This window comes from Empidonax traillii, unplaced genomic scaffold (genome assembly GCF_003031625.1).
Source record: "Empidonax traillii isolate 1590-97213 ecotype Southwest subspecies unplaced genomic scaffold, ASM303162v1 scaffold169:size887049, whole genome shotgun sequence".
In the NCBI taxonomy this organism is placed as follows: domain Eukaryota; kingdom Metazoa; phylum Chordata; class Aves; order Passeriformes; family Tyrannidae; genus Empidonax; species Empidonax traillii.
The window spans coordinates 281,022-308,768 of record NW_020955362.1 but is presented as its reverse complement, the minus strand read 5'-3'; the positions used below and the strand labels follow the sequence as shown (position 1 = coordinate 308,768).

Genomic DNA, 27,747 nt, shown 5'->3' with positions numbered 1-27,747 from the left:
TTATCTTGCTCCTTTAAATGTCCAACTCATCTCTCTCATGTGGGGCAAAAAATGCATGTATAATTTTCTTAGAGAAGATGAGATTCTAGAAAGTCACTCTGCGATTGGAACACAGCCTCCAGTGATTTGGGTGATTATGAGTTAGGAAATCAGAGAAGGAATGTTTCCCATAGGGTCAACTGCCAGCTGTGTTGAAGGCCTGTGGTGGCACTCAAGGCTCTTATGACTGGGGACGTGTCAGAGCCAAATACTCTCCGAGCAGGTTCTTTGAGATATTCCACATGAGGAGGGCTTCATGTTTAATACCAAATTTCCTTATTTGTAGATATCTGATATTGCACAAGATTTTGATTTAGCAGAGTGATACAGCAATGTATTAAAATCACAAGAGCAATATAGCAATTGCTCTATACACAGTTCTGTCACCATACAAACCCAGTCCTTGTATGCTCACTGTCACGACACTCGGCATCCCAGGGTCCAGGGAAGAGTACATGAGATGAAACCAGCTGAAGTCAGTTGCTCTCTTTAAAGTTCATTTTCTTAGTTGTTCTGCCTTTATACTTTCAGGTTTCGCTGAGTCGCCTACGCACTTCTCCACCCATGATGTTTCTCTCCCCTACTTACGTCAGGCAAGAACTGCTCCCACAGCTCAAAACCCCACTGGTATAGCTGGATATCTAAAACAAAGGTCACCCTCAACAACCTTTGTGCTGAGATTAGTTCAGCTTTCCTTATGATAATTGGAGGTCATTCTTTATATTCTTGCCTTGGTTCGTCATTCTTGCCCATCTCCTCTGAGCCTTCTTTCACTGTGGGTGTTTGTTTTCACTGCATAAATTTCTCTTCTTTATTTATTTTTATACTAAAAAAAAAAAATCAAACTCGAAAAACATTCATTACAACGAAGATAAAAAGTGAGTATGGCATTTGGTTTTGTGCCTCTGTTCTCAAGGAAATATGTTTTTAAAAAGCAACCCTACTAATAATTTTGCCACAGAAGACCACTAAAAGTCTGAGGCTCAACTGGTACTGAAATGCAGATGCAGCTGTTTGCTGGGGCCAGTGTCTTGCTAAATGACTTCTTAAAATTTCAAGACTAGTAACTTCTTTGAGCAGCATTCTTGAGAAAGGGTTTAAAGCAACATATGAACAACTCTCCATATGGATATATTTTCAGACAATTTCAGATAAGTTTGTAAATGAAAATACACCCCAAAACCATTAGCTGGACCCCAAAAGTCTGACAGAGAACAATAGGAATTCATTAGTTTTAGCTACTGCTAACTCTGACAGACATACATGATTATGATGGAAAGTAATGCCAGCTGTTGTCTACTAATGATCTCATCATGTTATATGTATGCAATGAACTTCTTATTTTATATTTATCAGGAGAAGAATGTGGCAAATTGACCCATCCAGGTAAATACCTTCACAAAGGTAACGCTGAGGATTTGTTGTCACAACCAGAAGGTGGGTATATGTTTTTTTCTCTGTGAAGAAACACTGTCAAACTGCTCACTTTGTGGGTTTGATACTCTGTCCATGCTGAATTGTTCTCTAGTAATCAAAGAAAAAAAACTAGGACTGAGCCTTCTCTGAAAATCTTTATTAAATAGATCCACCAAAAAGACTTACACAGGCTTCTAGCTATCCTGGCACTTTGTAGAAGTCCCAGTACAGTACCTGGTAAACAAAACTCAAATCCCGTAAATCCAGCTTCCCTGACAAAGTGTGTTGCAGATGACATTCAGTGGCCAAGGTTCCCCATGCAGTGCCTTAATCCCGTGGTCTATTTGACTGTGGAATGATGTGCTGGACCATCACTCTGTACCAACACAAGCATGTAAGAGGTGTTAGAGGAATCTGTCTCAGCTACCAGCTGGAGATAGCTTTGTGGGATAGCTTTCAGCCAGATTTATTCCTTTATCTGTTCCATCTTGAAGCCATACCAGCACAAGTGATTGGAAAGCAGAAGAACGAGAGTGAATGGCCAAGGATCAGGTTGGAAGGGAGTGGGAAACTGTTTTTTCTGGAGTATTTGTGTTGTTTTAAACTTACATGGGAATAACAAGAGCCAATATGAATGGAATGGAGACAGAAGCCAATGGCAGGAATTAAGTGCATCTTGACTTCTACCTCATTTAAGGATCATCTAACCCCATTATGTCCTAGGACTTAGACACTGAAGTTAACCCTCACTCCTAAAGGAGGAGTAAGGAGGAGTCTCTACTGAGCACCTTGGTAATTAATGAATTCGCTCAGAACACTAAAATACCTGCCTTGCCCAATGTAATTTGATCAAACACCTCCTCTCCCTGAATAATTGGTAGGCTCATTCCTTCTCTCCACATGTTGTAACTGAGGCAGGGTTGAAACAAGACAAGAGTGGGCGAAATCTGTAACATGGTGACTAAGGTAATTGCTTGCAACTGAAATTTAAAGAGTTCATGCTCAACTCCAACTGATACTTTGTATAGAATAATTTAACCTTAATTAGAAAAAGAATGAAAACCCCAGTATTTCTCCATCCACGTCAATGCCTGCACTAGTAAGATATTAGGTCATGTTGTTCCGGGTTCACTTTGGGATGCTTCCATGCAAAACAAAAACACCTGACTCAGAGAGAACCCTGCAGCAGTAGGAGCATTTAGTTTGCAAAAAGATGCATGCTCAGACAGAAAAGAAATTTGAAGTCCAGCATCTGACTTCTGGGTGTAACATCAGGCAGAAGATGCAGCAAGTATCCTCAGCCTCCTTATCTGCAGTGCATTAGGCTGCACATGAAATCGAAGGCGGTCATCGGCCATCTCCGCATCCTGACAGGCCTAACACGTGCAACGTGAGGAATTAATCAGGGCTGTCAAGACTGGAGCAGCTTTGCCAGGTCTCGGATTCAGACCTAGAAACACAGCCATACTGGGAGTATTCAGAGCTGAATCTGAGTGGGGCATCACATGCCCACAGAAATCTAGCCAAGGGAAAACATTTAGATGTTCATAGAATCATAAAATGGTTTGGGTTGAAAGACACATTAAGAGGTCACCTAGCCCAATCCCCTTGCAACGGGTATGGACATCTTCAACTAGACCTGGTTGCTCAGAGCTAGTCCAACCTGACCTTCAGTGTTTCCAGGGGTGTGGCATCCTCCCCCTCTCGGGGCAATTCGTTACAATGTTTCACTACCCTCATTGTAAAACAAAAGTCTGCTTATATCTAGTCTGAATCTATCCTTAGTAGTCCTATTTCTACATGTCCTTCAAAAAATCTGTCCCCAAGCTGCCTGTGGAATTAGTTGAATCACTATCCCTGGAGGTATTTAAACAGATGTAGATGTGGTGTTTGGGAGCATGGTTTAGTGGAGTAGCTGGCAGTGTCAGCCCAACTGTTAACCTAGAAAACTAAACATAAGAAACCTGAGAAGCTCAGAATTAAATGTAAAACTCCCAAATTCTTGGTACAGTCAGATCTGCAAAGGCTCAGTAAGGTGCACAACCTTAACATTAACCCTGTGTCCTAACACTGCAGTTGTATTCATACAATTAACACAATAGTTATGTTTTAAAGGCTGTCACTGAAATTAGGTTTTTTTCTTCTCTGGTATTGTGTAATGTTTGTTAAAAGGTGTTTGGCACACCTTCCTCAAATCCTGATTTTTCCTGTAGAACCTGCCCTGCTACTTGGCAGTGCACATCGCTGAGTTATACACACCTTTACAATTAATGTACCTGCTAATTAGATTCGTTGTTTGTGGTATAACTGAGACCAAGGCAAAAGAATAGAGCAGAAGCTGTCAGAGTTAGTAATAAATGTTTCCAAATTATAACATACAGCTTGTTCATTGAATGGGATATTAAACATTTGGAGAATTTGATGTCGTTTAGGGTCTCAAAGTCTACTAGTGATAGAATATATTAGACTTCTGTTGATCTCAATGTTCTACCAGAAATAGAAGCCGCTCCAATTTAGATGCACTAGCAATGATACACAGAAGCAAAACTCAAGTCAAAGGAGCTGTGAATTACATATTAAACAAGTGAATAACCACTGTGTCAGAATAATTCTCTTCACTGAGGTAAGATCAGTCAAGGTTTCACGTAGTTACGACAAAAAAATCTGAATATGTCTGTCAGACACCAGCAGTATTCCAAGAAAGTCAAGCACTTAGACACCAAATGTGAGATTTTGACTTATGATTGAAAACCAGAGTGGGAAGCAGATTTAGTTACATTCTAAGTACATACGGTACAGCTTTGGCTTTTTTTTTTTTTTTAATAATATGTGTTTTTAGGGCAGTGCTCTTCAGATTTATTTTAGTATTTGCATAAAAATCCTGCAGATCTCTAGAGCCATTGATGAACTGGAAGACAATGCTGAAGGAAGCTGACAAAATGGGAAAAATACATAAACTACCACTATTTGCTAGCAACCCTCCCCCCACTTCTGCTAGGAAAGAACAAATGCCAGCTCTATTCCAATGAAGATTAACGTCTGACAAACATTAATGAGACCCACGAAACAAACAAAAAAATTACGTGTTGAAAAAAATTCCCAAAAGCCAAAATCCCCTTTGCTTTACAGTGAACGTGTTAATGCAGCCAAACTCGACCTTTCTCTCCCAAGGTGACTCTCTGAATAGAAACTAGCTTGAAGAAAGCAAAGTGATACCTTAGAAACCAACCAGTTTTACACTCATTACCAGTTAAAATGGCTACAGAGCCACGTGTCTGACACTACAAATAAGTCATCAAAGGAAGTTCTGTGTGAATTTGGTTTCAGATACTTCACAGTTCAGTGGGATTTTTGCAAATTTGCATGACAGCATGAAAGCTAGAAAAATACCTTGAAAACCCCTGTTCAAAGTTGAGATTTTCCCTCAACAACTTCACCAAAAATTTTATTTGGAGCCCCCCACAGCCTTTAGGTAGTCTTTTTGGTTTGGTTTGGGTGGAGTTTTTTTGTTTGTTGGGTTTTTTTATGTTTGGGGTTTTGTTTTTTTCCCTTTAGGTTGTCTTTTTGGGTTTCTTTTTGGTTCTTTGTTTAGGTTTTTTTTTTTATTATTTATGCTCCTCTTTGTTCAACTGTTGCACAAACACCCAGTTGCTGTGCAACACATTATAGAGGTTGTGCCAACCCACAGCAATGGAGACGTCGCGCTCCTGCTGGCACTGCTGCCGCAGGACCTGCTTTAATCACGGACAATGAATCAGCAGAAGAAAAAAGAAAAAAAAATCATTAAGTAAATGTTTGCACATTGGTTCATTGAGTAGAGGAGGCTCAAGGGTGACCTTACCACTCTACTGAAAGTAGAGAGTGATATAACCAGGTGGGGGGCGGCCCCTTTTCCCAGGCAGCCAATGGCAGGATGAGAGGACACGGCTTCAAGCTGTGCCAGGGGAAGTTCAGGCTGGACATTAGGAGGAAATCCTCCACAGAAAAGGTCATTAGATACTGGAATGGGCTGCCCAGCGAGGTGGAGTCACCGTCCCTGGAGTGTTAAAGGGCAGACTGGACGCGGCACTCAGCCCAGATGACACGGTGGTATTCGGCCCTGGGTTGCACTCGATGATCTCAGAGGTCTTTTCCAGCCAAACTGATTCTGCGATTGTGCTGCCGACGCGGAGGTCGCCGTGCCCCCCGTGCTGCAGCACCGCCGGTCCCCCAGGCCGGCCCGCGGCCGGACCCCAGCGCTGAGGGGGAGCCGCGCCTCCTGCCCCGGGCGGCGCCGCCCGAAGGTGGCTCCCCCCCCCTGCCCTTCCGCCGCCGCTGACTAACGTGCCCGCCGCGACACTGCGCGCCTGGCGCGTGCAGGGCGTCCCTCCTCCGATTGGCTGCCCCTCCAACAGGCCCCGCCCTCCTCGGCGCCCCATTGGTCACTTTCAGCCCCAGTGCTCCTCGCGCCGCGGGCCGCAAGAGGGTGCGCGCCCCCGCGGGGGATCCCGCGCATGCGCGCCCCCGCCGTGGCCTCTCCCAGGCTATCCCCCGTGGCCCCGCTCGCGCCGGCCCCGCGCCCCGGTGTCTCTCGCCATGGCGGCCGCGGCCGAGGAGCCGTTCCCACTCCACGGGCTCCTGCCCAAGAAGGAGACCGGCGCCGCCGCCTTCCTCGCCCGCTTCCCCGACTTCGACGGGCGGGGGGTGTTGCTGGCCGTACTGGACACTGGCGTGGACCCCGGGGCGCCGGGCATGCAGGTAGCGCGGGGCGGCCCTGTGTCACGGCCCGGCCCTCGGGCAGCGCCAGGGCCCCGCCGCGCCGGCCCCTCTGCGGGTACGGGGCCGAGAGCGGGGGCCCGAGGCAGCGGCGAGAGTCGGGGAGGCCCCTGGGGGGCTGTCCCGGGGACTGCCGTCCCACGGGCTTGTCTGGGTGTGTTCGCTCCCGGTTCCCGCTCGGCAGCTGGTGCGGGAGGGCGGGGAGATGCCGGAGCCGGGACCTCCGCACCGGGCACTCCTGTGAGGATCCTCCTAAGCCGTCCACAGGCGTTTTATGGCACTTAAATCTCCTCGGCTAACGCCTCTCACGCAGAGCTCGTTATAAAAGAACGCTTTGTGTTTTTGAGTTGTTAGCGCTACCTCGGCAGAGGGTCACTAGGGGCTACACTCGGCTGCCCAGGGCTTTTACATGAAAAGTGTATTTCTGGCACAGTTTGCACACCAGTCTTTCTCAGTGTATTTTTCGTGCGTTGTATTGCAATAACAGTCTGTATCAGATTCGATTCTGCCAGCTTTTTTTGAATGTGCTAGCTTTGTATCCCAGATCGCTCAACGATTACCATTGTTATCTCCATCTCGGTTTTGTAAATCTCTCTGTGCGTGACTTCAATTTGGGCATTTCTCAGCACTTATCTCTTTTAACCTTTGTCTCTTAACATTTCCATACCGTGTAAGTTTGCGTGTGGCCTTTTGTGTCAGTATTGCTTCCTATTTCTTGTCAACATGTTTTCTGTGAGTTGTGGCAAAAGAGGCCGTGAAGAAAGATTCAGAATTGAATGCAACTCGCTTGGATACTGCATCCTTTATTTTTTTGACTAAGCAGAGCTTGTGTTGGTTTGTGCCGTTTCTTTGGTGCAGATTTAACTCCTAAGTGACCTCATTAAGGGACTTGACCCTGGCAGATCATTAGTTAGGTGCTCGGAAATTACTCCTTATAGGATTCAGTTAAGCAAAGGGATGAGTGAAGAGGACAGGTAGGGTGGAAGGAGGAACTGAGTGGCTGTAACTTCGATGGATTTAGGTTGAAATGAAGCTGGTGCTTTTGGCAAGAGTTGTGGGTAAGTGTAATAGTAATTGGGAAGCTTAATGAAAGCTAGACAAAAAGCAAGCAAGATAATACCATGGGCAGGGCAGAAAGTTATAAAAGATAATTGGGAAGATGTGAATGCATAGTTCTGAAGTTTCACATACAAAAGCAAAAAACCCTAAATCTTTAGAGGTTATACACGAGGACTAGACAACACCACCAACAATATGAGTTTATGGACAGGAATGGGATGGTTAGTTCTGGATAGGTAACCCAAGGTTCATAAGGGATGCTTATGAACCATCATGATCTCAGTGCTGACCATATCAATTTTCTTCAGCCTATTTCCCTTATATGCAGGATAAAATTTCAGGTAGTTAAGTAAAAAATTTGTCAGAAACTTTGGAGGGGGGCTGGAATTTGTGTTGAAATGAGTAAGTTTGCAGGGGTGTTAGAGAAACATGTAAAAAAGTTGTATTCTCTCTCCACACTTCCCAGTTAATACCTGGCTTAAACCACTTGCTGAACTACAGACTGGGGAGGCTCATTGCACAGGGAATTATAAAGGAGATATAGCCTGCACACAGCCTGTAGAATAGCTTTGTAGGTATTTCTTCAGCAAGAGGATGTCCTCACTCTCTGGAGTATTGGGCAGCTTACATTTCACCTCCATGCAATAAATCAGTATCCTGGGCACAGGCAGTGAGACAGCATAGCTGTACTGCAAGAAGTAGCTTCTAAAGTCTCAGTTCTTGGCCTGGCATGGATTAATCTATGAGAGGTGAATCAGTTGCTTAGAGGGAAGAGAAGACATTATGTTCAGCAGGGTTTATAGGTATTGCAACTTTGAGTTCAGATTAATGGCAATAATGATTACAGACCAAAATGAGCTACCCTGTTTTCAATATAGTGGGGTTTTTAGTCAAAACAGTTTATTTCTCTGCTGCTCCCTAGTGTTTCATTCCCGGGTAGGTTTCCTCTTTGTGTTGATTCTATGACTTGGTTTGTAAACACTGATACCAGAGTTTGTCCCCTTCACAAGGGACAAAAAGATCTGGGAACAGAGTTAAGCAGAGAAATACCATAATGTTTAGATTCTTCCCTGAATGCTTGCTGCTATAGACAGAATAGTTATCAGGTTTAACAAACCTTATTTTTTTCTATTGGTTGGTTTGCTTTGCCACACAAAATATTAATATAACTTGTACTTACTTTCCATTTCTTTATGAACATTTTGTAGTCAGTGCCTTCTAGGGAACTTCTTTCACACCATGTTCTGTTGCTTTATGCTCCACCTTTTGATGCCAACTCAACAGTTTGTCTGCTTCATCGGTGCTGTTTTTTTCCCTTTCAGCCCTTCTTGGTAGAATCCACTTCCTATTGCTATCTGCCAAGTCATGGCTTGTAATTCCTTAGTAGGGCACAGCAACTAATGACATTTTAGGTAGGCAGATAAGGCGTGTTTAATGGAGTGTTGTTGTATGTGTATAGTCTTTGTTCAACCCCACCCTGTCCATTCCCTTTTTTTGTTGTGACTTCTTATGTTCCATGATAGATAAGTTGGTTCCTCTGCTTCTTGTAAATTTATTTATTTTGTTAAGTGCCTACTGGAGTTATTATTTACTACAGTTAAATGGTACTTTTGTATGAAAACCTTTTAGCAGTAGCAGCTAGTTTGGTTTTACTTGCTTTTCACCTCTGAGTTGCTTGAAAATTATTTTATTTGTGATTATGATGACCAGCTGTCCCATGACCCAAGTGCTGAAAAATTTGTTCAGCTCTTGTTGCTACAGTAGCTGTCAGTTGGAGTCAGTAACATTGTATGGGCTGGCAAAAACCTGCTCAATGCATCTGGCTTTCCCTTTTCAATTTGAATTGACACAAATACTGGTGCTCCTCTATTTCTGTTATATTGGTCGGTTACCAGGATTATGCAGATGGATTATTTTTAGTGTGCTCAATTTATCAATGTATTTGTTTTACAAAATTGGAGCTAACATGTAAGTAGGTTTTTCAAACTTCCAGCAGAAATGTATAAACAACAAAGTTTCAGTTTTAAACTACTAGACTATTACTTGTTTCTCAAATGGCTATAGGCAAGCCATGATAATAAAGGTAGGATTGAGGAGTTTTTTATAGATACAATATAAAATATTTTTAATTGTATGAGAGTTCTTAATTTTTTGAATTTTAATGCAAAAAGTACTAAAATGTATATTCTGTTTGTAATCAGTTCAGTAGTTCAGACTTTTCTGTTCATGTAAGGGAATTGATCAAGTTCACTTAATTATTTTTTAAATTATTATCATTTTTCCCTCAGAATTACAAGACTTGAAAAGCAGAACAGAGCTGAACTCTGGGCTACGCTGTAGCTTTACTGCCGGTGGGCAGTGTGCCGAACAGCAGTTCGGGTCAGCAGAAGCAGCCGTATCGGTTACTTGCGCTAAAGGACCGTGAACCTGTCTGAATTGCTGCTTTTAGGAATTGAACCTTGGACCGTGTGAAACTCTTGAGTTTCGTGTGTCTGACTGGAAGACTTTGATTTGTTGGTTCTGACTGTACAAACTCACGTGCATGTGCAGACCTGCTGGGACTCAGCTAGGAGGCAAAGAGCCATATAGTGTAGGAGTTGCATGTTGTCTATCTGGCTAGAAAACAACTTCTAAAACTACCCAAGCTTGCTGCAGCATAAATCTATGTTCTGGCCACCTGTTGCTGTATAACTTGCCTACTTCAAACAAGTCACCTTGGATTACCTTTTCATTCTTGATTTCTTGTACTTTGATGACTCAGTAGTTCATTTTGAGTAAAGACATATCGAAAAATGTCCAGTGCTGCCAATCTCAGGTTTGGTTTGCAGTTGCTTTATCGTTGGAGCAGCTCTTGACTTTTCTGTGAGTTGAGACTCACATTTGAAGGCATTAACTACAAATGCTAGAAAATTATATTGGTTTAGTGCCTGTGCGCTGTTCCCCAAGTAAATTTTCATTACTTTGTAACTATTGTTCGGTGGATGTTTTACCAGGTTAACATGCTTTAATGGTTTTCTTAAGTGAACATGAATTTCTATGAACAGAGTAGCAGTGTTGGTTTCTGCAATGGAAGTTCTTCCTTAACAAGACTCTTCATATTTGTTTCTGGGAAATGAAATTGATGTTCTTTTTATGGTTACTGTGGGTTTGGAATTTTTTGTTTGTTCTGTTTTTTTGTTGATTTTGCCTGTTTTTATTGGGATGTTGCTTGGTATTTTTCTGGGTTGGGTTTTTTTGTTGTTGAGTTTTGGGGGGACTGTTTTTTGGGTTTTATGGGGTTTGCTTTGTTTTTTGTTTGGGCTTTGGCAGCCGTGACTGCTTTCCTGAATAAGAATCTTTTTGCACTTTCAGTGTAATTAATTTATGGGAGATGTTGAGAAGATGATTGATTTTTTTTTTTTTTTTTTTTTTTTTTTTTTTTTTTTTTTTTTTTTTTTTTTGGTTAAATCAGTCTTTAATATAGGACTGGAAAAATATGTGTGTATGATCAATTCATACAATCATCTAATGATTTGGGTTGGAAAGGACCTTGAAAGGCCAGCTAGTCCAATCCCCCTGCAATGAACAGGGACATCTTCAACTAGGTCAGGTTGCTCAGAGCCCTGTCCAACCTGACTTTGAATATTTCCAGGTATTCACCACCTCTCTGGGTAACCCATTCCAGTGTTTCACCATCCTGATAGTAAAAATTTTTTTCCTTATTTCTAGTCTGAATCTACCCTCCTTTAGTTTAAAGTCATTCCCCCTTGTCTTATCACTGTCTGTGCACTTCTAACAAGTTCCTCTCCAGTTTTTTTAAGACCCTCTTTAGGTACTGGGAGGCTGCTATAAGGTTTATCCAGAGCCTTCTCTTCTCCATGCTGAACAACCCCAGCTCTTTCAGCCTGTTCTGATAGGAGAGGAGCTCCAGCCCTCTGAATTCATATTGCCCTTCAGGCAAATGCTACTGTATATGAGTATAGTTTATTTGCTGAATAAACTGCTGCAGTAGATCCTAGATGAAGAATGTTATTACAAGAAAGTAACTTTGGGTGTTTTTGCTATAAGTTAAATGAATAAAAAAATCTTAACTATACTGTTGGTAATTGTGTAGGAGGTTCCTCTAGGTAAAAGGGACATTAGATAGGTTAGTAGTTTCTATTTTGATGTTGTTTAGTTACCCACAACTACTGTAAAGTCCATCAGGGCTAGTTTTGATCTGATTTGAGGAGGCTTTAAATGTATGCTCATAAACTCCTCATAGGTAGTCAGCTCTTCTTCTCCTCGTTCTGGTAAAAATGCTCCTTATATGAGTATTAGGAGTATATAGCCATAGCTACTAACAGTGAAGCAAAGTCCTTGAAAGAGGAAAAAGGAGATGATGGTAACTTGTGTTCCTTTTAGGTTTAAGCTCAGTTAACAGACTAAAGCTTCTGAGAGCTTGTACTTCACCTTTTATTTTGTTAGTTGTGCACTCGTTACTGTAAAATTTGACCAGAATGGGCAGATGGAAGCAACACACCAAATAATTTGACCACAAAATATAGTTTTTGCAGATTTCAGTGTGGTTTTAAAGTGAGGCTGCATGTGCTTTGTTGATACAGTGGTTTTACTTGTTTCTCTTTTAAGTCCTTATTAGAAATAAGTAGATCTGTATAAACCAGAAAGATGAACATGTTGGTCTTCGTTCATTTAAAATATAACCAAGTTCAAGTTGGGTTTATATCCTTCAGTTAAAGTTTGGTGTCTTAGAAAGTTAGTTGCTATTTTTAATAGGAAAAATTAAAAATTTTCCTGGTTTGTGCACTTAAGGGTAATCAACTACATTTTCAATTTTCTGGTGCTTATATTTTCAGATTACGACTGATGGGAAACCAAAGATAGTTGATATAATTGACACAACAGGCAGTGGTGATGTAACTACATGTACCATTGTAGAACCTAAAGATGGAGAAATTACTGGTCTTTCTGGAAGAACTTTAAAGGTGAGTGTTTGGTAGTACAGAGACACCACTGAACATCTTCTTGATTGCTTAACAAAAAATATAACATCTATTTTGGTTTCTACAGAACTTAACTTCCGTTTAACCAGATTTTGTGGTTTAAGCTCAGCTGTCAACCAAGCACCACACAGCCTCTTGCTCACCCTCCCCCCCAGCAGTATGAGGGGAAGAGGATCAGAAGGGTAAAAGTGAGAAAACCCATGGGTTGAGAGGAATTCATTCACTCCTTCTCATGGGCAGGCAGGTAAACAGCCATACCCAGAAAAGATGGACTCCATCATGGACTGGATGTGGCATTAGTGCCATGGTTAGTAACAACAGTGGTAGTGGATCAAGGGTTGGACTTAATGATCTCAGAGGTCCTTTCCAACCCATATGATTCTATGACTCTGTGGATAATGGTGACTTGAGAAGATGAACACCATCATTCTGAACATCCCCCCTGTTCTCCCGGGTTATATGCTGAGCATGACACTATACAGTATGGGATACCCCTCAGCTATTCTCGCTGAGTCCCCTTCTCAACAGTTTGTGCATGGCCAGCCTGCTCACTGGTGGGGTGGGGTGAGAGACAGAAAAAGCCTTGACTCTGCTCAGCAACAGCTAAAATATCCCTGCGTTATTAACACTGTGTTCTGCATAGATCCTAAACACAGTCCCATACCAGCTACTGTGAAGGAAATCAAACCCAGCCCAACCAAAATCACTAAACTAGATCTTATCCAAAGCTAATACTGGACTTGATCATCTTCATACAGATTGCTTAGTGTTTCTTTTACTTTTCAAATGTCTTTCTTTTTAATATTTTCTGTAGGCGAATGGGGGTGTGTACAAGGTTTTGTTGGGTGCTTGATTATAATTTAATTATTTATTCAAAGCTGTATATGATATACCTTTGGAAACTTTCTGAAGAAAACATGCTAACGTGCTTTAAGAATATCAAACACAATTCTGTCTTTAAAAGTGCTTCTGTTTTCAACATTTGCATAAACTACAAGAAGAATTGTGCTAAGCTCATGGTAAATAGTTTTAGAGACTGAAAAATCTGTGACAACTTAGATGTTGGCTGACTGAATTCTCACTATGCATAGAGTAGAAATGTTTTGGGGTTTTCAGAAACACACAATGAGATCTAGTAGAGGTCTTGAGTGCACAGAACTGCTGATGTTGTGACATGTTCTTGATTTCCTGGTTGGATTGATGATGTGATATGGGATCATCACATCTTTAAATCTCTCCATACTATCAGCTTTCTTCTTAATTTTGCACAGAAGATAACTCTAAGGGTGAATATGTTGCTCTTCTGCTGTTGTTAACTAGGATTAGTGGATCTGATATACTGAATCTAAATAGCACCAAATATAAAGTGAGATGTGTGTCATGACTTCCAGCTACAATACTCCTTCATACAAGGGTGTGTCTTTTCATTTATAGTACTATTATTTCCCCAGACCTCTGAGCAGTAAAGTCACTGCTGGGGCTTTGTGTTCTAAAAGTAGAGTATCACGGAAGCTGATACTTAAAGATGTTCAATGACAGTGTCACAGGAACTGATACTTATTCTTTTGGAACTAGATTGAAATTGCCATGTCCTGTTGTTGAAACAGTGCAGTAGTTGCTGTCCTGGAGACAGGGAATTAAACTGGCAGTATTTGCAAGTCTGTTCTGCTAAGTTATGTTACACAGTGTTGGGGATTTTTTTTGTTGGGGTTTTTTTTCTTGGTGTTTTGTTTGGGTTTTTTTTTTGTTTTAATGCTGTTAGTTAACTCTATTTCTGAATATACTTTTCTGTAGATTCCAGCAAAGTGGGTAAATCCTTCAGGCAAATATCACATTGGCATAAAAAATGGCTATGATATCTATCCTAAAGCTCTTAAGGAGAGGATTCAGGTAAGGAAATACCTTTTGGTTTTGGTGTGTAGTCATATTTCACTGTTCTATTTCTTTAATTTGTTTTTTTTTTGAAAAACCACAGCATGTGATTTGCTAGCACGTTTAGGCTGCTAGGCAGCACTTGAGTGCTATTCTCTCACTGATTTTTGTTTATTTTTGGTATGATCAATTTCTTCTGTGATTTTTCAGAGCAAAAGCAGGTGGCTCAGTGGTCCATTCAGGCAAAAAGTATAGAAATTACTGATACTCATTTTTTTCTGTGTGGCAGTTTATGTTTATTTATAGTATCGTATGGGACACTTTTAGCCATTGTGTGTCAAATGAGAATTTTCAAATTGTTTTTGAAGATTTCATACTTTGACATGTATTTGTCAGTCTAGTCAGGAACCTGATTTTGTTTTACAGAAAGAACGTAAGGAAAAACTCTGGGATCCTGTTCACAGACTGGCTCTAGCAGAGGCCTGTAGGAAACAAGAAGAATTTGATGCTGCTCTTAGCTCTCCCTCACAGGTTTGCAGAGTCTAAATTTATAAACTTGTTGTTTGCAACAATTTGTTACTGGTTGACAGGGTTAAAATATTTCATTAGATGAGTGAAGGAAAGATACTTGTGACTATTTTGGCAGATAACTTACCAGTGTATTTTCTGATTATTTAAAAAGTTTTTATATGGATGGTTGTTTGATTTGCTTAGTGCTGTTAACTTTCTGAAGTTGTTGTGGAATATGTACTTGAAAAATTTTGTAGGACACTTTTAGTAAGTTTTATTTTTAATTTAATGTGCTGTTCTTTTGGGCTACCGTCTATGCTTTGTTCAAAGTTGGAATCTTCTTAACGTATTCTTTCATTTGTAAACTATGTACTATTCCAATAAAGTACCAGAAATGCCTCAGGTTACTCCTTTATCATTTAACAATCTTTAAAAAGATAATGACTTTAAATGTCACGATTACAGGAATTGGAAATAGTTTTGCGTAACTGGCTGAAAATAAGTAGTGTGCTGTTGGAGGCCATTGAACTACTAGATGTTTGTGACTCCTAGGATAGTCTAACATTCCTGAGGAAGCAAGGGAACAAATGTGTAGCATCAGAAGGGAATTTAGGATTACCTATCTTGTAATAATTTTAGAAACACTCTAACTGAGTTTTGGTTGCCTTATTAGGTAAATAAGCTAATAAAGGAAGAACTTCAAAATCAAGTGGAATTGTTGAATTCTTTTGAGAAAAAATACAGTGATCCTGGCCCAGTATATGATTGCTTAGTGTGGAATGATGGTGAGACCTGGAGGTAAATGCCTAAACTTGTGTAAAATGTCTTGTTCTACACATAAAACAGCAATTTGCAATGAAGACTCTTGTTAATTTTTAAATCTGCCCTCTTTATAGAGGTTTTAAATATATTTTGCTTTAAAATAATCCTGCTATATCAGTTGAGCTTCTTGACAAGATTCCGATCCCAAATGAAGATGGGGTAGAATAAAATTGAAGACAGCATGATATGAGCAGAAGCTTGTGGGATTTCCTTCTGAAGGAGAATAAAATGGCTTTAAGAATCCATTGGGGATAGGAAAAAAAAGTCCTGAAACAAAACAGGTGTGTTTGCACAGACTTCAGGCTGTAACGTGGCACGTTTCTTGACTGATAATGTGCATTATATGAAACAGTGAGTAAGACTTCAAATGTTTGTGTACCAGCCCTGAACAGGTAGCTTTAGTAAAATTTCTTCCCTGAAATTGGATGAATTTTCATATGCTTGGATTTATTTGAATTTAGTAGCATTTGGCAATGAGTTTATTTAGAAGTCTTTGTAATTTCTGAGTCTAAGTGTAAACAACCAGGTTTTAAAATAGCGACTGGAAGAAGTAAGATACCATAAACACAGAACCAAACTTCTTGAAGTCTTTGTGGTATGTTGTGCTGGAGGGGGGAGATAACAAAAAGTTTGCAGCAACTGGAAAATTGTATTTTTATTTGTTTTTTTTGTCAACAGAGCCTGCATAGATACAAGCGAGAGTGGTGATTTAACTAACTGTACAGTGCTGAGAACCTACAAAGAGGCTCAGGAATATGGATCTTTTGGGACATCTGAGATGTTGAATTATTCTGTGAATATATATGATGATGGAAACCTTCTGTCCATTGTAACAAGTGGAGGTAAATGAAAGTAAACTTAAGAGTATTTTGCTGCTGCGTAGATGTCATGAGAAATAGTGATTTTTATTGGGTCCTGATTCTGATGCTTGGGATGGCTTAAGGCAGCTGTCTTAATACAGCATTCATTATTATGGCATTTAAGATTGATATTCAGATTTCCTGAACTAAACCTATAATGACAGCTCATTACCAAACTGACTTAACATTTTTCTCTGAAATACTGTCAAATTTGGGTACATAAGCATGTATACATAGAATGTGTATACTTAGGTACTCATTAAGATGTTCCTGCAGCTTAAAGCCTAAACTAGAGAGAGCCTTCTTTCAAAATACCCTTTTGTTTTGTTTGTTAACTATAGAGTGATGATTGATTTTTAGTTGCTATGCTTTGTGCTTGTATACCATGAGCAAAATGGGTGTTGATCTTTATTTAGGTTCATACGAACTTTTTTTAGTGATGTCAGGTGTCTCTATAGTTGTAGCTCCAACTGCTCTGAACCCATAGTGGTGTACTCTTTAAATAATCATGTTTTGGAAACAACCTGAGTGGTTAGGGTGGTAGGGATGTATTTGATTTGAAAAATGATCTTAATTCCTTATGAAACTATCCCCACTACAAAACAACTACAAAAGCAGTTATGGTTTCTAAATAGTTGGTAATTTTTCTGAGACATTCCTTTCTGTATTACTAAGCAGTTCTATTTTTTTTTTCCTAATCCCCACTATCCAAGTCATCTCAGGTATAATATTGATAACTTTGAGTAGGAAGCATTGAGGCTTTGAAGTGGAACTTTTGTCAGTGGAATTCAGTTATACTTCATTTCTCTCTGCCTGCTGCCTCCTTTCTCTCGTCGAAAAGCTGTTTGTTGAACCTCCTTCAGCTGGCCTCAGTTGATCCAACCTGTCCAGATCCCTCTACAGAGCCTTCCTATCCTATCAGATCCTATCAGATCAATACTTTCTCCCAGCTTGTTGCTGACTGCAACCTGACTGAGGGTGCCCTTGATCCCCTTGTCCAGATGTCCAGTGATGAACATCACTGGTGACTGGCCACTGACTGGATTTATATTGTTATAGCTCAATAAGTGAAAATTAGTTGAGCTGTAGTATATTAAATTGATAAAAATGAAATTCACTAAACATACTTTTCATTTGTGCAGGAGCTCATGGAACACACGTGGCGAGTATTGCAGCTGGATACTTTCCAGAAGAACCAGAACGAAATGGTGTGGCTCCTGGAGCTCAGATTCTTGCAATTAAGATTGGCGATACGAGACTAAGTACAATGGAAACTGGCACTGGTCTAATAAGAGCTGTGGGTATTATTAATCTCAGTGCTGTGATTAAAGTGTAGAATATTGTGAACCTTTCTTCTGGCTTATAGGCTATGTTTTTATGGTTCTACAGTATTTACAACAAAAAAACTAACCAAACAAAAAAACAACCACAACAACAAAACAACCCCCCCACCCAATCCTAAAAAAAACCACGAAAACAACTAAAATGTATTTTAAAGCATATTTTAAGACTAATGTTTTAATACAAAACAAGACTTCTGTTGCATAGAGCACTTAAAATTTTTTCAGACTGACAGACTTGCATTGTGTCTGTCAAGCTTGACACATGGGTGAAGTTGCATGCATGACTGCTTAGAAGTCTTTGTGTTGTATTTCTTATAGTTACTTAGATAATTATAGAAGACTTAAATCTAGAATAGAGACTAGTATCTACCTATGTGGCTGAGTTTGTGTGAACTCTTTTTATTACAAGTGAGGAAAATATAATTTCTTTTAATGATGAAAGACCCAAGACCTTTTCCATTTAGTGAACTGATGGGGAAAAACTTTACACAAGAAAAGGATCTGAAAATAGAAAATTATGTTTCTGGCCCATAGAACATTTTGATAGAGCAACATGAAGATGTAAAATAAATGTTTTTGCAACTTTTTAGAGTTCTGTTGAACCGCACAGGAAAAGGCGAATTTTATGTTATTGAGGACAGACATTAGTGACAGTACTGATGATGTCTGCAGTTTTCTCATAGGGTAATGTCTTAATTTATAGCTTGGAACATGACAAGAATAAGGTAGTTCAGGGATTGGTTTGTTTTAATTGTCTTTGTTCATAAGGAAAATAGCACTTAAATAACTGATGGAAGTGAATTATTTTCTAGAGTCAAAAGAGATTTATCCCACTTTCTTACATATCAGTAGCAGATCAGTTCAAGCAGAAGGTTTTTTGTCATTCTTTAAGTGACTTATTCTGTGACTAGTATATATTTTTGCTTTTATTTTTGCTTTATCAGATGATAGAAACAATAAAATACAAATGTGATCTTGTCAACTATAGCTATGGAGAAGCAACACACTGGCCAAATTCTGGGTGAGTAGTACTGTAGTTAAAGTATATTTCAATTTCACAGAAGTGGAATTATATTTGTTGAGCTCTGTGTAAATCAGCTGTCACTAAGAATGAATTGTCCAGACCTATATGATTCATGTGTTAGAAACTCTGCAGTTTACATTTTAAACTGTCTTTGAAAGTTAGATAAACCCATCCAAAAAGCTATAATTTATAATATACATACAAATATGTAATATAAAAATTTCTATATATAAATAATATTTTAGATTAATATTTTTGTAGCTGCAATACCACATAATCTGTGGAGTATGTTTTGAAGACCTAAGATTGCTATAACTGTTACTCCTTTTTAAAACCAGAAGGTATTTTTGTGGTCAACTTCTGTACTGGAACCACCTCTGCCAGGTGTGGGAAACAGGCCCTCATATTCCTTGTTTGGTGACTGCTCAGAGGTTCTACTAGAAATGGGAATTTTGTCCTGTGGAAGAAAGTAATATTGTTGACTAAACGACTTATTTTTTTCTCATACTTCAGGAGAATTTGTGAAGTGATTAATGAAGCAGTGTGGAAACACAATGTAATCTATGTTTCAAGTGCAGGAAATAATGGTCCTTGCCTTTCTACAGTAGGATGTCCTGGTGGAACTACATCGAGTGTAATAGGTACACAATTTGTTTTGAAAAAATCTTTACAGTATTTACCTTCTGTTCTTTCAAACTTTGTGCTTTTGTTACATGTTTGATTGCTGAACTAAATCCAAAAAAATTTCAGACTGTTGGGCTACAAGATTAATTCTGAGGGAGGCACTTCCTGTATGCTTAGGGATAAAAATTTAGATTATCTCCTTACAATTCTTGCAGGACCCTATGAAGAAAAGAGAGGTAGGAGGCAAATGGTCTTGATTCGATGTGGCTTTGTATCAAATGTACAAAAGAAATCTTTGGTTTTATTTATTTGAACATTCCAGGATTAGTTTTTTAATTAGTTTTTTGTCTAAGCACACCGCTTTGCTCAGACCAGTTGCTGCTGGCTAATGCAACTTGTAAAAAATATGATTCTAAGTTGGATTCCAGTTAATCTTCTGAAGAGTCTTGCAATGCATTCTGAATTGTCAGAACTGTGATTTTGGATCGTCTGTCTTCATCAGAAACTCTGATTTTTATTTGTAGTTAAACAAATCTCCTTAATTTGAATATAAAATAATCCCATGTCAGGACCTAGACAAGTCCTTGATGGGAGGAATCTTCCAGCTGCAGTGCCACTTTTGTGCCAGCCGATTACTGGCGTAGAAGTTGTTTTTCTGATGGGCTAACATATGTTTTTGATATTTCAGTGGAAGATTGAGTTACAAAATTCAGCAAAAATGTCTAACATTCAGGGGTAACTTCCTTAGTCTTAATTTTTGTATAAATCCTGTTGTCTCATTGTTGCATTACACAAGATGCTTGCTAAGTCTCAGAATTCTCATTCAAGAAGACTGGCATGTAAAGGAGACTAACATGAAGTCATGAAAGCTGGAGAGCTGCTGTTTCAGGGCGACTACTAGAATTAATGCTGATTACTTTCTAAAAGTTAATCTGCAATTAATTCACTACTGAGACTGGGGGTTGGAACTGGAACTAACAAGCTCTATTCAGGTCTGTATTGGCTTTGCTCTCAGAATGCATCTACTCTCTCAATTCAACTTACTTGTTGTATCACTTTAGAGACTGGATGATCATTCGCTCTGCATGCCAAGTAGTTTGCCCCTTGTCCTTCATCTGGAGTGAACCAGATAAGATTTTTTGGGTTTTGAGGGTAAAGCAAAATACAGATGACAGGTTGGCTTAGTTTACACAAACATGGGCCTTGCCAAATTTGTCAGCTTGACGCAGTAATTCTACCATCCTGATAGTGCTTGTGCTGTAAACAAAGTGGAACGTACACTTTAGAATAGGTGAATGGCATCCTTGGCATTCTGTTCTACAAATGCCACTTTGTGAGGCTTTGATGTAGTCATTTACGTACCCTTTGCACATTGAACTGATACACAGTAATGATTGTCTCATAGCTGTGTGTGAGTTGGGTGGTTGTGGCTCCAGGTGGTTTAGCTGTGAGCCACATGAACACAAACCAAATCATGTGGATTGCTTTGAGTTATGGTTGTTACAGTTCATAGCAGTGTAAACACAGCCAAAGAGGTGCAGGAGAGAGTAGAGATGAGTAAGAGATGAGTAAAAGGCATCTGTTGTGGAAGAAATGTGGAAGGTGAATACATCCTATTCCAGCTGAATAAAAGTGAAACTTGGAAATTTGCATAATATTTTAATATTACATGGTATGCCCATCAGTGTTGTTACTGCATAGCATGCTGATTTACATTTGCTTAGCAAAACTACCTGGATTTAATGAGATGGAAAATGTGTGTTTCTGTTTTTTAAAAAACAAGAATTCTTCTCATAATGAGTTTAAACAACAGAAATATTTCACTTTAGCTTTTATTAAAAGTTCATATTACATCTAAAATGTTTGAATGTTTTTTACAGGTGTTGGTGCCTATGTATCACCTGACATGATGATTGCTGAATACTCTTTAAGAGAAAAACTGCCTGCAAATCAATACACTTGGTCATCCAGAGGGCCTAGGTATGTTATACTTTTAGAACAAATTCATTGCTTTGAGGTAATTCAAAAATCTAAATTGGTCATTAATACCAGAATAAAAGTATTTCTTTCCTGTGGAAAGAGCATAGATAGCCTGCTGTCCTGGGAAGGCCTTTGTATATTATATTGAACTGCAGAACTCCTGAGGGGAGGAAGAATACCACTGAGTGGCTTCAGCACAAGCTGTATTTTTCAGGAAAGTGTATTTGTGTGCAGACCTATTCAGAGATGATAAAAGTTGATGAAATGTTTGGAAATTTGTTTGTTTTTTTTTTTTTTTTAATTTAGTTTTTTTGAGATATTTTTTCCATAGCATTTATTTAATTAAGTTAGTGTGTTGAAGTTAAATATTCTCTAAGTGCTGAAGATTCAAAGAAATACTGTTACTGCAGTAGTGTTACCTCTGGCTTCACTGACATTGCTGCAACGACACAACTTACTCGAGGGTTTGCTTGAGTCTGGCAGAGGTGTGAGTAGGCAGAGACATTTTTTTTCTACCTCACACTCTAGAAACTTACCTCAAAGAACTATAAAAGAAAATTTAGGGGTAATGTAAACTTCAGTTTTTATGTCATATCTCTGAAGCATTTGGTACCGATGTGGTAGACAAGAGAAGAAACAAAAGAGTACATGTATGTTTGAGTTCTTGCCTGCGTTTAGACTTTAGGATTGCTCTGTAGTTGTCATGGTGTTTGCATAGTGTCAAGTATATTGTTTCAGAATCTTGCTATGAAGAACTGTCATGTTTCATATAGGGAAAAGAGAAATATGTTCTCTACCGTCAACTGAGAAAGGGAGAAAGATTTGTAATTAATTTGTATATTCATACACACACACATATATAAAACCCCTATATTTTGTGTTCTTAGTCACTGTGCATTGTAAAGTAGTCAGAGTGAGCTTATGTCAGCTGAAAGGCCCAAGTCTGGCTAAAGCAGGATTCCTCTTGTGTAGGGTACAACATGCAGCTGACTGGGAGAGTTCACAAGTTTGCTACAGCAGCCTTAGTGTAGGGGATCAGTCTGTTTGAGTAAGCAGCAGAAGCTTTCAGGCAGATGTGCTGTGCACTGTGTGTCCAGAAGTGTTCTGGTACAGAACCTTCTATAGGTTTATATATGTCTGTCATAAAATATGCCCAAACATCACATTAGAGTATTGTACTTGAGGTACTGTGATTTGAGACAGATTTTAGATATAAGAAATTGTCAGGGTGGTATATAAATGCCCTGTAATACCCTGCCTCTCTACAAATCCCAATAACTTGGGTACAGTGCTGTCCTTATTCAAGTGATGCAGTTTTTGTCTATCGGGAGCAAGAAAGATGTAGCATATCTAGCTCAAAGAGTTGAAAACTAGATGCTGCTCTAACTGTGCCAGAGGTCCTTGCTCTGTTGTTAAATATGCCTGTGAAAGATAGGCCTAGCTAATCCTGATCCGGCTCTTGACATTTTGTTTGATTCTTTTTGTTCTTCCCCTGCTCTCCCTGTTTCTGGTTTGTGTGTTGTAATTCAGAACTTGACCTGGTAGTGAACTGGCAACATGGAAAATTAAACATCTGGGGTTTAGATCTTTTCTAGCCTTCCTCTGCCTTTTATAGCTTTTCTTTAAAATTAATAACCATTGAATGGGCTGTGTAAAATACTATTTTATGTATTGAAGTGTTTAATAGGTTTGTTTGTGTGCATTTTCTAATTCAAACCTCAAAAGATATTCTGCTGGCTAAACTGAAGGGTATTGAAGGGGTAAAATTTAGAAACCTTTCACTGCAAAACAGGCATAGCTAATGATTAATGTGACATTTTAAATTGTTACTGGTGCCATCCTTTGTCTTGGCTTAATGAGTTAATAGATTTAATACAGTAATAGATTGTGAATGTTCCCTAAAGCTGAAATCTTTCGAAGTATACTGATAACTTCAAGATAAATTGTGCATTAAAAAAAAACTTTGTTTCTTAATAATTTTTTTTTTAACACTAGCACTGATGGAGCCCTTGGAGTAAGTATTAGTGCCCCAGGAGGTGCTATTGCTTCTGTTCCAAACTGGACTCTGCGAGGAACACAACTCATGAATGGCACATCCATGTCTTCTCCCAATGCATGTGGAGGCATTGCATTAGTATTGTCAGGTAATGTGCTACCATGTTAAGCTTAGAGGGGTTATCTAAAAGAGATTAAATAGTTTTTCCTCTTATAAAAATGCTGTAGCTTTCAAATTTTTTGTTGTGTCCAATAACACCCTTATTTTTAATTTCAGGACTCAAAGCTAATGGTATTCACTACACTGTACATTCTGTCAGAAGAGCTTTAGAAAATACTGCAGTGAAAGCTGAAAACATAGAAGTATTTGCGCAAGGACATGGTATTATTCAGGTATTTGCTAGCAAAAAACCCAGCATAATATAAGTAACTGTCAGTGGAAAATTAACCCACAAAAAAGCAGCTTTCTAAGCGATCTCACTCAGTTTGCTCCCATGCTACTTGATTCTCAGATCTGATTGAGCAAGAGGAAGGGAATGTAGTGGGAGGGGAGAAGGAATGAGAAATTCTTCCAGTTTCAACATGCAGTTGCTGTAGAATAAATGTGTTAACTGGACACATTTTTAGACTGATCAAAAGGTACATGGAAATAAAAGTGGGATGTGGGTTTTTATCACCCACATTTGAATTTGAGTGCCTGAGTTCTGTCCTGATGTCCAAAAATGCTTTTATGTATTGTCAGAGAGATCTGAACTTGTTCTGTTCAGACAAAAGCTGGAACTGTAAGTTCTGGGCAGTGAAAATAGATACCCACGCTGGTTCACATAGGAGTACAGCTGCAGTTGTGCAGTGACTTTGCTGCAGGCCTGCACTGAAGTGCTCATTGTATCCTGTGGACTTTAAGGGGCTTGGCAATCTGATACGATCCTTTGTATGATGAAGGCACACTGAATTAGTGTCTCCCTATGCATAAACTTGTATTCTTATAAAGCTGCTGCTCTTTTTTGCCACAGTCACTCCCATCGTAGTCAAAAGAAGTACTGAGATTTTTCTCTCGTGCTTCAAGATGGTAGATATTAACTGCTCCATCCTAATCTCACGTTCTGGAGATGCTAGAATGCAGTAGGTAATGTCTGCTAAGCACGTCTGTAATGATGCAAAAGGTAGTGGTGGTAGCCAATATCAAATAAAAAACATTGCTGCATAAAAATGAAATGCACCAGTGATACTTTGTGTTTTAGTAGCCTGTGATTAAAGCATGTGTTAAAATGTGGTTACAACTGATCTGTGAGACAAGTCTGTTGTATGTACTCTTGTCTCAAAGGAGAGCACCCTGATCTTTGCTGGTGAAGGTACCTTGCTCCAAGTAGAAGAGAATGTAAGATTTTTATAGTCTCTAAAATAGCAAGCAAGGTAGAAAGGTGTCTTCTTAAAAACTTAACTTGTCATGCAAGGTTAGTGTGACAACTCATTTCCTTAGACCTAGGGACTGGAGAATCATGATCTGATTCTCTTATTTGATACCAATTTATAAAACTTACATGGGCATCCCATATTGCTTCTCTCTTTTGAATTGCTCAACTTTTTATTGTATAAAAATTTTGAATGTTTAATTAGTATTGCTTCACCTGTGAAAAAGTCACCTGAATTAGTATCATAGGTTTGGACCTTGAAGTCCTCTTTGTCTTTGAAGTCAACTCTGAAAACTTGCGTTACGAATCTGCTGATGGATTTGTAGCAGAGGAGACTTGGCATTTTATTTTAAATGTTCTTGGCTTTCTGGGCTCTGCGTGGCTGTTGCAGACAGAAAGAGTTGCCTCACTTTCTGTATTTGGTATTATAGAAGCACATGTGGCTCAGCATGTGAGGTACTTCATTGTTGCTGTGCTTGCTGAACACTTCATATTGAAGAGAATATGCATAAATTACTATTGAATTGAAGTTTGTTAATTTAGAACTTGTTCTTTCTAACAGGTTGATAAAGCCTATGACTACCTCATTCAGAATTCATCATTCGCAAGTAACATCGGCTTTACAGTTACTGTTGGCAGCAACCGTGGAATCTACCTCAGAGATTCGGCCCAGATAGCTGCACCATCTGATCATGGGGTTGGCATAGAACCTGTCTTTCCTGAGAATACAGGTAGGAAAGAGCTTTTGTATGTCAAGATGGGTGGGGACATACAAGCATGATCTTGAAGCAAAAAGTTCTGATAATGAGGAGTGTTAGGAATCTGTACTGTAAAAGAAGTCACTGTAAGTCTAAATTTAATGGGAAATGAAGGCATGCAACTAAGACTTTTCCATTCTAACCTCAAACTTACAACTGCAGCGCTTTCAATCTAGACTTCCAGTCAGTATCTAATTATTGATTATCATAAATATACCTAGGGGCAATACAGCAGTTGATACAGGTTTTACTTACAGGGTAAAAGTAACTTATGCAAGATTTGACATCTTTTTTTTTTTCTGTAAACCGTTTTGCCCTAGATTTATTTAATAAAATTGGAACTCACTGAGATACTGAATTACATTGTATTTGAAAAATGAGCCACGTAAGAGCTTGTTACTGAGATTAATTCCTTTCCTAAAATCAATGATCCTCAAAAAGGTTGGCACGGGGCAAAGGGATGAGTTTGCTTAGGGGAAGAAAAGGTATGAATTGGGACAGGTTACTGATTCAGAATAACTTAGTTGTTTGGCAGCATATGTGGCAATCAGTGCATTTTAAATTTAACATGTGACACAAAAAAATAAAGTCTCTGTACACTGGACTCTTCTGCAGGAAACAAACAATTTGAAAACAATTAGGCATTTGTAATGGGTGAGAAGCTTGTAGTGTGATATTGTTTCTCTGGACCTGTCCAGTTGTTCTTTCTGGTTGTTCTTTCTGTGCTGTGTCTGGTGTCTTCAAGAAGACTGAGTTTGAGAAACTGTAGTAAGTGATTAAGGGATGCTCACTGCTCAGTCTGTCTGTTGATGCTCTCTTCGAGCTTTCCATGTACCTATAAAGGAATTGCATCTAATAATGGAGTGCTCTTTTCTCTGATAAAGATGTGAGGAAATGTCTTGAAAATTAAGCTAAGCTTAATTAGGAACAGGAAACCTGGAAAAAGTTTTCTGAAGTGTCACCTTTGGAGCAGGAAATTGGCTTTTAAAACCTAAAACATTTCAACTGGTTTGGATACTTTCTTGGAAACTTAGTGCTTTTTTTGACATAGAAGCTAATTTACAGAATCTGACTGTTTGCAAAGTCAAAGTAGATTATCATAGTAATTTTTAATAGATTTTTCTTCTTGCTTAGATTGGTTGCTCTATAATGTAATTTGGTAATTAACCTTTAGAATCAGTGGGATTGCTTTTTATTGTATTTCTCTGCATTAGGCAACACTTTATCTCTAGAAGGAAGTGTATACCTGCTTCCAGACTATGTTGTGGGTAACTGAAGCATTGCTTACCATCCTATCTTTGACTTTGTTGGGTTTGACTGTTTTAAGGGGGAGGACTTTCAAAGTCAAATACAAACTTTATTTCACTGCATACTGCCGCTCTTCTGTTTTTCTCAAGTCAAAAGAAGTGATACAGAACACTGTCCTTTGTTCTGAATCTGACATCCAGGTGCCCTGAGGAATTGATTCCTATTACGTTTTATTGATGTGTGCATTTTAATAGCAAATACTGCATTATAGTAGACTATGGGCCCATGTTTGTGTTACTAACTTGTTTCTTAAATTTGTTTCTTGACAGAAAATACTGAAAGAATATCTCTTCAGCTTCATTTAGCTTTAACCTCAAATGCATCGTGGGTCCAGTGTCCTAGTCATTTAGAGCTCATGAACCAGTGTCGACACATAAATATTCGTGTGGATCCACGTGGCCTCAGAGAAGGAGTACATTATACAGAAGTATGGAAATCTTGGTGTTCTAAGCAAGATTGCATGCTCTTTCCTTTTCACGTGGTCTCTACCAACTTTTTGTATAAGTAATTTTTAAGGAAATCAGATCTGTGTGCTGTACAGACCAGAAAATAGTGCCACACTCCATTTCACTATACAGGCTGAAGCTAGGGTTCAGTCAGAGTTATGCTATACAATGTTCTGTAGCACATACCAGTAAGACCTTGATTATCTGTGTTTAAAAAACAAAAACATAGAGAAAATATAAACCAAATAAATAACCATTGATTAAGTTTTTTCCTCTGGATATATTTCAACCTTTGACTATCTATCTCAATTGACAGATACTATTATTGAGGATAGAGATTTGTGATTTTATGAGGTCTTAAATATTTCTTCTGTGGTGGCTTAAGGACTGGCTTGGCTTTTGTGATGTTGCCATACAGTCTTAAATGGACCCAAAATTTTGCTTTGTATTGAGAAGTTGCTTGGGCACAGTGATGTAACATATTTTCTTGTTTCCTTACCTCTACTACATCCCATTTTGGAAGGTGAAGGAGAAAAATGTGT

At 39.1% G+C, this 27,747-nt stretch overlaps 1 protein-coding gene across 2 annotated transcripts in view; it reads left to right on the top strand.

Moving 5' to 3' along the window:
• Positions 1-5,949: 5,949 nt before the first annotated feature.
• TPP2 (tripeptidyl peptidase 2) overlaps positions 5,950-27,747 on the top strand; it is a 52,618-nt gene continuing 30,820 nt past the window's right edge. For both annotated transcript variants that reach the window (XM_027885643.1, XM_027885642.1), the window contains exons 1-14: positions 5,950-6,192; positions 12,105-12,233; positions 14,046-14,141; positions 14,550-14,654; positions 15,307-15,431; positions 16,134-16,297; positions 17,458-17,612; positions 18,603-18,679; positions 19,196-19,323; positions 21,187-21,286; positions 23,282-23,430; positions 23,559-23,674; positions 25,256-25,424; positions 27,029-27,186. In XM_027885643.1, the coding sequence (XP_027741444.1) occupies positions 6,031-6,192; positions 12,105-12,233; positions 14,046-14,141; positions 14,550-14,654; positions 15,307-15,431; positions 16,134-16,297; positions 17,458-17,612; positions 18,603-18,679; positions 19,196-19,323; positions 21,187-21,286; positions 23,282-23,430; positions 23,559-23,674; positions 25,256-25,424; positions 27,029-27,186 (1,833 nt within the window). In that variant the 5' untranslated portion in view covers positions 5,950-6,030. The remainder of the gene's footprint in view (positions 6,193-12,104; positions 12,234-14,045; positions 14,142-14,549; positions 14,655-15,306; positions 15,432-16,133; positions 16,298-17,457; positions 17,613-18,602; positions 18,680-19,195; positions 19,324-21,186; positions 21,287-23,281; positions 23,431-23,558; positions 23,675-25,255; positions 25,425-27,028; positions 27,187-27,747) is intronic.